The sequence below is a fragment of the Nestor notabilis genome, unplaced genomic scaffold (genome assembly GCF_000696875.1).
Source record: "Nestor notabilis isolate BGI_N333 unplaced genomic scaffold, ASM69687v1 scaffold15267, whole genome shotgun sequence".
Lineage (NCBI taxonomy): Eukaryota > Metazoa > Chordata > Aves > Psittaciformes > Psittacidae > Nestor > Nestor notabilis.
Window position 1 is genome coordinate 1 of NW_009937931.1, and position 12,271 is coordinate 12,271.

General features: G+C 44.8%; 1 protein-coding gene across 1 annotated transcript in view; it reads right to left on the bottom strand.

The window, feature by feature from the left end:
* Nucleotides 1-2,105: 2,105 nt before the first annotated feature.
* CFAP52 (cilia and flagella associated protein 52) overlaps nt 2,106-12,271 on the bottom strand; it is a gene marked incomplete at its 5' end in the record, with an annotated part of 17,711 nt that continues 7,545 nt past the window's right edge. Inside the window, 8 exons of the mRNA XM_010019074.1 lie at nt 2,106-2,367; nt 3,125-3,236; nt 3,406-3,508; nt 4,140-4,291; nt 6,279-6,424; nt 7,050-7,198; nt 8,973-9,143; nt 10,325-10,425. Coding sequence (XP_010017376.1) covers nt 2,192-2,367; nt 3,125-3,236; nt 3,406-3,508; nt 4,140-4,291; nt 6,279-6,424; nt 7,050-7,198; nt 8,973-9,143; nt 10,325-10,425 — 1,110 coding nt within the window. The remainder of the gene's footprint in view (nt 2,368-3,124; nt 3,237-3,405; nt 3,509-4,139; nt 4,292-6,278; nt 6,425-7,049; nt 7,199-8,972; nt 9,144-10,324; nt 10,426-12,271) is intronic.

Here is a 12,271-nt window from a genome sequence, read left to right on the forward strand (position 1 = left end):
AGCTTTAAGGTCCCTTCCAGCCCAAACCAGAGGTTAGCGTGTTAAAACCCCCTTACTATGAAGCTATTGTGCTGAAGACAGGGTGGCAAGAAGGGGGATGCAAGCTGTTCTGCCAGGCTATGTTTCAGTGGGGTCACTGGCCTGAGCTCAGGAGAAAGCTGGAGAATAACATCAGGGTGCTGGAAGCCAAATTTTTGGTGGTAAGGGGCTCTGAAACCAGCACTGTGCTGTGAATTGATGGGTCAGCTGGAAACCTGGGCCTCCCACTGCACCCCAAATCATCTACCCCTACAGCAGGAAGGATACGACAGCACAGCTTTGTGCATGGCCACCTGCTGGGGGAGAGCCTAACCGCAGGACAGAGGAGGTGCTGTGCTGCTGCTGCAGCCAACCAACATCACCCTGGACAAGGACTTACATCAGCTGGGACCTACCTCAGCTGGCCATGCTGGAGCAAGTGAATTCAGCCAGTGCTCATGCTTAAAATCAGGTTTCACTGAAGGGATGCTGTTTCCCACTGAACAGAACTAACGGGCAGGTCAGGACTTTTGCAAAGAATCTACACGCTCAGTTTGCCAGTCTGTAAGGTGACAGATAGAGGGCCTGAGCCTCCTGGCTGGCTGTAACAAACACGGTGTGGTTTATCAGCCTTTGCTCTCAGTGTGCCATCTCCTGCGCTTTCCAGAGCCTGTGGGGATGGGGTGGGTGAGTCAGGAATGTCTGTCTTGCTTTGCTGCCTGTGAGCCATGAGGAACCAGCTAGTGCAGGAGGAGCGTGCGGGGCTTTGGTCTTTACACCAAAACAGGGCTTTGCCTCCCCGGTGGGTACTTGGAGGGTTGCTGTGATCTGGTGGGAATGCAATTGCTTTGATGAGGTGGGACTCTGCCGCACAGGGATCTGCATCTCAAAACCCTGCACCTCGGAGAGCACGGGGAGCTGGCAGTGACATGGGTCTTTGGCACTGTCTAGTCCCCTCTTACTGGCTCCAATTCTGTTATCCCTCTCCCACAAGCACAGATGTGTGGCCTGTCCACCCCACGTCCCAGCAGTTTGATCCTGTCTCTCTCTCAAACCACATTGCTGCAGAGCTTGTAAAACCTGCCAGAGTGTTACCACTGCCGAGCATCAAGTCTTGGCTCCAAAGACGAAGAATGACTTAATTCCTTTGCTAAAGATCCATTAATAAGGGTAGAGAGACTTCAACTAGAAGGAATCTGACTTGCATGGTTTGATGGACAGCATAAGGTGCACAGACACCCTCCAAGCCCATCCAAAAGGACCCACCCTTATGGTCCTATAAGCAGTAAATACATTTAGTGGCCTATAAAGGATAATAAGCAATCATACCTCTAAATTTCTATCCCCTGTCGCCTACCAGAACAGGCAATGCTGTCGATACAGGTATGACAGTATCTAGCTGACACTGCCTTTGAATCATCATTTTAGTCAACTAAAATGTCTGTAAGCCTTAACAGGAAGGAATGAAACATTGTGCTACCCATTTCATTTATGCCAGAATTCTCACAGGCCTTCAATGCCTGCAAAAGCAGTATTTACTTCACTCGCAGCACTTCACAGGCTGGCTGCCTACACTGAGCTTTACACAAACAGTATGTTGAGAGCTGTTGGTTTCAATACCAGGTATGATGCTGGGCACTCATTCTCAGACCAAATACATATTTCATACAAATTTGGAGCCCATTTGAAAAAATTAGGCCCATAATCAGGCCTGTGAGTGTGTCCAGCTGGAAACATCCAGGCATTTTTAGAAGTGACTGCACTCTCACTCTTGAAAACCAGGCCCATGAAGAGAATTTCAAATTGGACACTGCAAATGAAGGACCTCAACACCCTTGTATTCCTGTGAGAGCATTGATTTAAAAGCTTGACTCAAGAAAGCTTCCCAGTTAAACACCTGAGTTGGAGCTGAGAGATTTTTCTTTAATTAGGACCAGGCAAATTAAAATGAACACAGAAAACTGAATTAACACAACAAGTGATTCATTAAAGGAAGGGACAGAAGAGGGTAGGGAAGAGAAAAAGAGACCACGTGAAAGCGAGAGAATCTGGTAAATGCGTATCAGAGAGAATAAAAGTACTACCAATGCTTTAAAACAACCTCAACTGGAAGAGAAAAGGATCCCTGGGAGAGGCCGAGGAGGCAGCAGCCTGGCAGCTCCTGTGCCAGCTGTTAGTGCAAGTCTGGGTATTTCCAGAGCAGGATGGCCCCATCTGCACTCACGCTCACAATGTTCTTCTTACCAGGGCAGATCTTGAGACGGGTGATGTTGCCACTATGGCCCACTCCAACGTGAGTCACTGCACCCCCCTTATAGTCCCACACTTTTACCAGATGGTCATCGCCACCTGCATTGGGCACAGAGGAAGAACAAACGATTACAGAGTTCTGCTGTCTTTTGTCCCCACGTCACAGGTAGAGGAATACTTAGGCATTGATTTCATTTAGGAAGGCTGGGATACATTGTCTTGGGCATGATGGCAGAGAGTCAGTGTCCAGTGGAGTGCTCAGGACCTGCACCAGTGGATCACAGTGAACTGTGGCCAGCAACTGCTACCAGTAACATGGAGACCTTTGAAATGTTTTCAACCAACACTGATTTACCAGTTAATCTACAAAAACTGGTAGTGACACCAAATCTTGAACTACAGCCAATATCCACAATGCCCTAACTCCTCTGGGCTAGTGCTAGGTTTCCAGAAGGGATATCACAGTGGTGGGGAACATGCAAACCTGGGGCTGGATGGAGCCTGCAGCCATTCCCACTTGTAAACCAATGGAGACTGCCAGGCTGCTGGAATGGGACATTGGAACAAATCATTCAAGTGCACAGTGAACACCGACCTAAATGAGGAGCAGGGCAAGGAGAAGCCCTGTACTCCCTGGGATACATTTGAACCTCGTCTTCACCTTTGTATTACATTTTGGCATGACTGAACCACAGTATCTTCCAAGGCTGAACCACAGCCTTTTTCTAAGTATTCTTCCTCAGTGAATCATTTTCTTTTCCCCTTTTGCTGACCTATCCTTCTAGTTTTCCCTTTCTCTAGTGAGATCCTTGGTTTTACTATGACTTCCTCTTTTCTAGTTTTATCCCTCACTCACCTGTGACAAAGAATGCCCCATCTGATGTGATGTCCATCCCATTGATGGAACCTGATACAGAGCCTTCCACTTCTCTGATGATGGAGCCGTCAAACACTTCCCAGTATCCAATCTAGAGAGCAGAGCAGAGAGGAGGCTCAGCTGTGCAGGAAAAGCTCATGAGTTTCAGCACTGCACTGTAACACAACCCTCTGGGGAGGTACAGAAGTTTCATCACGTAACAAGTGTCAGGCTTTGTCTTTTGGGATTACTGCTAACATGATTCCTGCAGTTTTGCTTACCTTTCTGTCTGTTCCACTGGTGATGACCTGGTATTCTTCAGGATGGTAGCAGACACATTTGAACAATGTGTTGGCTAGAAACATTTGTTTTCTCACAAAACGCCTGCAAAACACCCCCAAAACAGGAGAGAGCAATAGGGTCAAAACCCAAACATTGCCTATCTGAACTATTTCTGCCTGTGCTATACACCAGATCTCTCTACTTCGATATTTTCAGGTATTGGTCTGAGTTCAGGGGTTCATGAAACCTGTGAGGGTCATCAGCTCTGTTCCCCATCACAGCTGCCTTGTAATATTTTCAACCTACTCTCATATGAATTAATTTAATCGAGAATGCTTTCCAGGTGCTATTCACGATGCAGAAAATTTCCTTATCCTTCCCACAACACAGAAAGCCTGCAGATCTGCAATAGCTCAACATGAGTCATGAAGTGCTGGAGGACAGAGCTAGTGGGAAACTGAGGAAGTCACCTGCTCCCCCCTTGGCCAAGCAGGAGCCAATAGAAGCAAAGAACTTGAGACAAATGTTTGTCTAAACTAATTCTGAGAAGTTTCTCACACTGGAGGTTCTACATTCCCTGACTTGATTGTTCTTTCTACTAACTTCTATTTCCTAATGCTCCTTTTCCCCTCCTCCTCGCTGTGTGGTATCCCCAGTAGGGCACAGTGCTCCAAAAGAGACATTACCAGCACTCCAGGTGCATTGCAGTAGCAGTACTTATCTTTCTCCTTACACAATATCCCAGATGATGCACGTTCCATCAAGGCTGGCTGTGACACACTCTTGGTCGTCCTTCTTCACCTTAATGCAGGAGACAGCAGAAACGTGCTCCTTCAGAACCTCCACCAGTTTCTGAGTCATCTCACCGATCTCCCAGACCCTCACCTGAAAACCAGCAACAGACATCTGCTCTTGTACCACCTGGTCCTGACTGAGCTCAGGAAGATGCCTACAGCTTTCCTTAACTCTTCTTTTTATAACATACAGCAACTCCATCTGAACAGCCTGTCTCTGTTTTCCTGTGGGTACCCATGCAGCTGACTCACAAAAACAAGCTGCGTTCTTGAGAGTGTAATCCCCTGGTTCAGGAACTCCCAGCCATTAACCCTAGACCTTGTTTTTGCCAAGTTCCCACTCTCCCATGCTTCAGTTTACTCATCTCTCCATCAGGAATAAGCATCTAGTTTGTGATATATTTCCAGCAGTGCTTTAAAGACCATGGAGCAAGGCTTCTGACATGGAACAGAAAAAAGCTACCTGCTATTTGTGCTACACAGAATGCCAGTAAGTAAATACAAACAGCTCTTTAAAGCTTTGATGTGAAATATGGGCCTGAAAGCACCTCTTTTACCAGTGGTGGTAACAGCAAAAATCTTTCTGCTTTGAGGACTTGATCCTTCACACCTTGCATTTACTGCCCCATGAGTGCCAAACTTCATGGTATCTATTAGTTTTTGCATTCTGCTAAGTTCAAATCCTAGTGAAGATGTAGAGCTGAAATGCAGAGGGAGCTCACCTTCCACCCTTTCAAGTCTTGTACTGAGTTAACTACAGGATCTGGGTGTCCAATTCCCTCTTGCTAAATGATCAGAGCATCCAGATCCCTCAAGCCACCCTGAAAGTCACAGCTTTCCAATGACTGGTTTTGACCGAACCATTAGCATTTCAGAACACCTCTTCTGTGTTCCAAATGAATACTGCAAGTGCTCCCCTGCAGTTCTCATTTCTTCTTTGCCAACCTTTAGTTTTAGTTCTGCCTCAGCTGTCTTCTCAATTCAGAGATGAACTAACCAGAGCCTGTGCCCTTCTGTGGGTGTTGATACAGAATCTAGGTCTTCCATCTTCTGCATCTTCTAGCACTAATCATCCAAAGTAGTTCACTGTTCATTTTTCAGTGAAGGGTTGAAGTTGCTCATCATCCCTAATGTCTTTATGCAGTGAGATAAGGCAGTGCTGCCGTCACTGCTCTGGGGGAGAGCCGAGGTGCAGAATGATTCTGAAAGACGGTTCAATGATTAGGACATTAGCCTAAGATTTGGAAGACCTAAGTTCAATTCCTCCCTCTTCAAGACTTCCTGTGCCATCTCCAGCATGGCACACTGAGCATCAGAGATCAGGGGACACAAACAAAGCACAGAGCAGTTAAATAACTATCAGGAATCCACGCACAATTCAGTGTCTTGTTCTGAAGGGTTTGCCAGGCTACAGAGGAAGTCCAAAACAAGGCAAGAAATTGAACATGAGCCTTCCAAGTTTAATTATCTATTTGTAATAGCAATAAAACTCCTGGCTTTAAATGATTTAAACATTAGGAAAGGAGTGTCACTTTGAAAGTAGTGAAAAGGGCTACTGCTATATGAAGTGCACAGAGTGGCCAAAATTGTATGACTGGAGAAAGATTGTCAAACTGCACAGTGTGATGTTACCCCAAAAACACTATAGCTACATAAAGGGAACTTTGTGTTACTAAATGAATTCTTATGGGTCAATTTGGACAGGACCAGGGCTTCCAAAGAAATGACAGAAGGAAAATCTGTGCTAGAATACAGTTAGACAGAGGCTTGCAAGCAATGACTAACAATGGCAGATAAGCCAAATATAGGGGAGAGGCAAATGAACAAAAAGGATGAAGAGCATATTCTGCATTAGAAGGATTTCCAGACCTACTCTGCCAGAAGAAGCTAGGGCACTGTTTTACATTCTGCCCTCTGAGAGCAGAATTTTGCAGATATCCAAAGCTAGTATTTTCCAACTCAGTCCTTTGCTCAAGTGAAAGCTAAGAAGAGCTCGTGTACCAAGTGAGCATTACAGGCAACTCGCAGGGCCTGTGATGAGAGCACAAAGCTGCTCCAGGGTTTTAAGGCAAAATTACCTGCCCTTCACCTCCTCCACTAATGATCCGTTTGCAGTCACTTGTAGCAGCAATTGCCGTCACCCCCAAGCTATGGGCATGGTTCACCACATACATTGGCTGTCCAGTCTCAGGTGTGAAGGCGCGGATTGTCCCGTCATTCCAAGCTGATGGATATACAGACAGATATTACCCAGGGTACCCAGAATTTCTTCATTTTATTATCTCTCTTTCCATCCCAAATGAACCTGCTTTCTTACTGAATTCCTGTATAAGGCCCACCCTGTTAGATCACCAGTATACATGTGAAAACTACTCTACTGTAGGTGAGCCTGCAGAGCTGCAGTCCCACATAAATATTAACATTTAATGTCTGTTAGATTCTGGCTATGGACAAATTGGTTTGGTAACAACAGGAGACTGCATTGCTGCTCTAGGACTGCTGCAGTTCTGTGTAAGCAATTTGCACATGGCGATGGCTGGGAACTTTGCAAAAGGTGCTCCACAGACACAGCTGGTGCATACACCAAGGTTAATAGTTTAGAATTATGTCTTTTGAATAAGACTGAACTGCTGGAGTAAGGATGAATTGCTGGAATTCACACCCAAAACAAGGTGGCCAAACCTTGCCTTCCACGTATACCGTAACTACAGCCTGGGGGCTGTGAGCAGCGTTCATTGGGTCAAGCAATGAACTGAATTTAAACCCATTTCAAATTTAATCCCCTCTTCAATCCAATACACTGATGCTTATCAAATTTGGCAACACTTGAGGACTGGACTGACCATTACCTGAAATGATGCTCTTGCCATCCCTCATAATCTCAATGGCATGGCAGGTCACGTTGGGGATGACAATTCGTAGGAGCTCCCTGTTCTCTGGGGTGTGCCACACTCGGATATCATTTCCGGAGCAGGTAGCAAACAAGTCAGAAATTCCCCTGGAGAATTCAGAGAGCAGAGATAATGAGGAGGGGCATACAGAAAATGCTTCTTTCTTTGTCAGATCTTAAATCATCCTTCAAAGCTCTGCTCTAAGATGCAGCTGTAATCTTCCCAATAGGCACCACCACGGTTAAGTCAAAGGTCTTTTTCACAGGCACATCTCTCTCACATTAAATACCCCTGGCCTGATTTCTACTCAAGGATTCATTTTAAGGAACGTCTAAAGTGAAACTAAAAGAACTTTCTATTTTTTTTAACTTTACTTCCCCATATTCAACCTCTAAACAACTTCATGTGTTGTATATTACAGCCACAAAAGTGGGTATAGAGGTGCTGTGTGCCCAGATTTAACATCAGGGGCTAACAGCAGCCACACATTGTACAGATGTCATTTTTCATCTTGCTTACTGGATGATTCCTATTCAACATTGCTGAAGGCAATAGAGGCAATGGCAAAAGCCTGTTTGTAATATACTTGTTATACATGCTTGAATAAGAAAAAAACCCTGCATGATTCCAAAAGCTATGGGAGTGAATGCTTTGAAATAAGCTCTAAACCACATGTCCTAGGGACATGACACAAAGTGCGATCTAGAAAGGTACCACAAGCTTTTGTTCAACACCACCATCAATGCCTGGAAAGACGAACTACAACACAGAAAACTGGCACAACAAAAGCGTGGCCCCTTTCAAGCCCAGCTTGTGCAGGAGCTTTCTAAACAGGAGAACATCAGCAATCCAAGTATTCCCAAATAAGCCAGAACAGGGAATTAAGCATGTATTTCCCAATCAGTGTATATGCTCTGTTCAAGACCAGTTAACAGACAGAAAATTTAAACATCTGTGCAAGGACATAGTTGTTGCAATCATCACTAAATTCAGCTTCATCCAAATACCTCTGAGACACAGATGCACTGGTCAGGTCCAGTAGCATCAGATCACCCTAAAGCTCCAAATGATTTCCTCACTAAACCAGAAGGATGCAGACTTTTCAGGCCGGTGACAGCATGGAGGGGGGCATCATGCATTGTGCACTTTGCTGTACCTTGGTAAGACGTGATCCTTTGTGCTGTGTCAAGAAGCGATGCAATAACGACATGCCAAAAATAAAAACTTTCATTGGGATCAAGCTCCCATTCTCTGTTTGGAGAGGAAACAACCCATCCATTGTGGGCTTCTTAAAAGGAATGTGTCACAATCCTTCTATACAGGAAGAGGGAATGTTTGTTGTCTGTTTACAAGACAAAAGCAGGTAGAAGACACACCACTACACCCAGCATCTCCGTCGCAAACCCAGAATTTAATATAACATGCCATGTTGTCAGTCATGAAATCATAAGGGAGGCTGAGAGACCCAAAAAGCCTCTGGACAGCTGTGTTAGGTTTCAGGTGATGTGACAGGTGGGTACTAGAGCAGACACCTCTACAAACTCTAGCTGCAACAGGGTACACAAAAGCACTTTGAGGATTCACACTGCTGGTAGACTAAGAGGCCCATGTCTCACAGCATTAATGCTAGGAGCAAAGGGGGAAGTTACCATTGCTGCCAGTACCCAAATATAAATAATTCTAGTCTTTTCATTTAGAATCCTTTCTGTAAATCGATGACTTTTCCACCTCTGAAACTCAACTGCTGCCTTCTGCTTTCAAGCAGCTGCTCACCATCACCCATTTGTTTCACTGATAGGTTACAGTATAAACCATCCTGTAAAGATGTTAATGGGCTTTGGGTTACTGTTCATTAAAAGCATCCCAGGCAGTTATACTCACAAAGGAAAAACGATATCGTGGGCAGCTTCGTTGTGACAGGCAGCAATCAGCTCCTCTTTAAACTCAGTGTAGTTAACTCGATAAATCTGGCACTTGTTTGTCCCTATAAAGAACTGGTGACCCTGACCTCTGCATGTCAGGGAAGTGACACCACCTTGAACTTGAATTTTCCTGTTAAGAGAAATGAGAAGTTTGGCCTGACAATGACCTTGATATACTTATTTTCCATCTTCCCTTTCCCCCTGACTTGACTTCCCTGCTTCCCCAAAAAGCTCCATATTAGTCTGTGATATCATTACACAAGAAAGTGCTCAGGACTAACATTTCATTCCCAGTCACAGATTCACAGACTGGTTTGGGTTGGAAAGGACCTTAAAGCTTATCCAGCTCCAACTCTTGCCACGGGCAGGGACAACTTCCACTAGAGCAGGTTGCTCCAAGCCCCTGTGTCCAACCTGGCCTTGAACACTGCCAGGGATGGGGCAGCCACAGCTTCTCTGGGCACCCTGTGCCAGTGCCTCAGCACCCTCCCAGGGAAGAACTTCTGCCTCAGAGCTCATCTCAATCTCCCCTCTGGCAGGTTGAAGACAGTCACTTGTTAATACTTCATATGATCTTCCCTTTCCCACCTGCTACTCTTCCAGGCCTTGAAAACACAATGCCAGGGAGACTTTGTTTTCTGGACCAGGGCCTAAGAAAACAGCATCTTTGTTGATAGTTTTGCTCAAGTGCACTTAAATATCTCATATTCAAGAATATTTCCAGACAGTATAAATCTTTTGGGAATAGTTAAAGTTGTATGAAGCTGAGTTTGCAGAACTGTACGCTTAAGCTGGCTACTCAAACAATGTAGAATGAGTAGCTGTGAATCCAGTTTGCAAACCACGTGTGGGGAAATGACACCTGCAGCAGTCTGTTTTGTAGACAGAAAAAAAGCTTTGCACCTACTCCAGTATTGCCAGACATGAGCCTATAAAATTAGCAGAGCCTTCATTTACAATCCCATGTTCTCCAACAAACCCTTTGCAGATGGCAAATACTACTCTTTCTCATCTGGCATGATTTTACGTTGCATCAATTTAGGATCTGACTCCTGATGCCTGAAAGGAAACAAGGGTCATTTAAAATGAATGATGAGTGGGGCAATTCACTTCTGTGCAAATGCAGGCAGTGAGTTTCAGTCTGTTCCAACTTCATTACGCTGGAACCATGCTGTCTGCTCTGTCTGCAGGACTGGAAAACTGAGATTTGTTTGGATTATGCCTTTACGTAGAGATGATGGGTTCTTATACCATGACCCTTTGGGGGAAGTGTCACCTCTACCCTCCTGATTCTCCCATCTGCTAACTCACTTCATCACTTGGTAGTCTGAGCCTTTACAGAGAGCTACAATCCCTTCTCCGGTGCCGACTATTGAATTTCCTGTCTTCAGCAAAACCAAAGCGGTGACTCCCTAGGAGAAAACAGGATTAAAACACAATTGGGTGGAAGCAAGGTCTTGTTATTTGCTGCAGCCATGCTAAATAGTGCCATCGTGCTCCCGATGGTACTCGTGTCACACAGATATGGCTTTATCGCTATTCTTTGGCTGATCAAGGCTAAAGAGTGACCCTCTGGAGGGGGGAAGAAGTTACTAATTACAGGTATACATGAACTACTACAGTATGAGGAGCAAGTAAATAGCAGCATCACGGATTCCTCAGAGCAGCTAGGGCCATGGAGGAGCCTACGTATCCTTACCTCATCCCAGCAAGCAACACACACATTTTGTATTAGTGCCTCCGCTTTGCCTTCCCCTGATTCTTCATCTGTCTGACAGGGAAACAACAGAGGATAAAACTGTGCCCAAGTGTCCTTTCCTACAGCTCCTTTTAGGACACATCCTCTATGTTCCATAGCCTCTCCCCCTGTCTGAAAGATGCAATCCCACCTCCCAACCAATGGGTTGATGCTGGTATTTACTGAGATGAGCAGATTCAAAGGAGGTCAGCCATTCAAAAAAAGAGAAATGGTTTTTCATGGGCAGAGTAACAGACTACATTAAATAAAAACCAAACCAACCTTGCCCTTAGCCTTGCCACAAAATTTCAAGTATAAGAAAAGTCAAGTCTCTGCTTCAGTTCTGTGAAGCAACACTAGCCCTCTGTATACAAGACAGATTGATTCTTAAAAACCTGAGAGATCCCAAAATCAGCTGCAACAGGGGTGAAACTACTTTTGTGGGGTTAAATCCTGCTACTCTTGTTCAGAAAAATGCTCCTGCTAGCTTGGGAGAATGTATGCATGAGTAAAACGAAAATTAATAATAATAAAAAAAAGGCAATAAAGGAGCTTTATGCCATCCAAACATGGACTGAACACTAAGCCCTGTCATGAAGCAAGTGGCTACAAGAGGCACAGGCCAGCTGGGAGCAGCTCCAGGCTCTCTGTGACTTACAAGAAGTCTGTTGAGGTTGACTTTGGAAGTTGCAATAGAGACTCCAGCACCACTAGCCACTGCCCAGGTTAATGAGCAGTCTTGCCAAGTGCCCCGAGAAGACCAGCACTTTCACATCATGCTGGTTCTTCTTTAACCCCCAGCTCATGAAGCCATTATGTGAAAAGAACAACTTCCATCTGATGGATTTTTTTTCTAGCATTCCATACTGTGATGCTCAAAAAGTAATAACCAAGAGGCAAATCAGAATAATTTTGCATTTATTCTTTGGGAAGGAATCACTGTCATGGGCTTGGTTTCTGATTTCTGAACAAATACAGGACTCAGCACTTTATGACCAAGTCTGACCCCTAAGCAGCACCACCCAGCATTCCTGTTCTTTTCAAGCATTCATCTGGCTTAAGCCCGAAGTGAATTTTCAGGATTAAACACTTTCAGAGTATTTAAAAGAATGAAAGCCAGAAAGTGTTGGTTTTCTGTCTGGAAAGGACTGAAGCTCTAAGGAAGGCAAGAGAGGAAGGGAAGAAAGAAGAGAAAACAAACTGGACATTTGAGCTACTGAGACCCAGAAAGGATGTTTCTAAAGTCACAGACGAGGTCTGATGAATTTGGATAAAATACTTTTGTTCAATTATCCAACCAAATAGAAACAACTGGTTGTTTTTAAAGTCTTGCTTATACTTTTTGAAGGAAAAAACCCAATAATGATGACATACGCAACTGGGCATTCCAAGCAGCCTTCCAGCCACCTGCACATCAGCTGAAGGGCTGTTTGACTTCAGGAACAAATAAATGTGGATTGCAGGAAAAAAAGGAAAAAAAAAGGGAACCTCACCCCCCCCCCCCTGATTCTTATTTTATA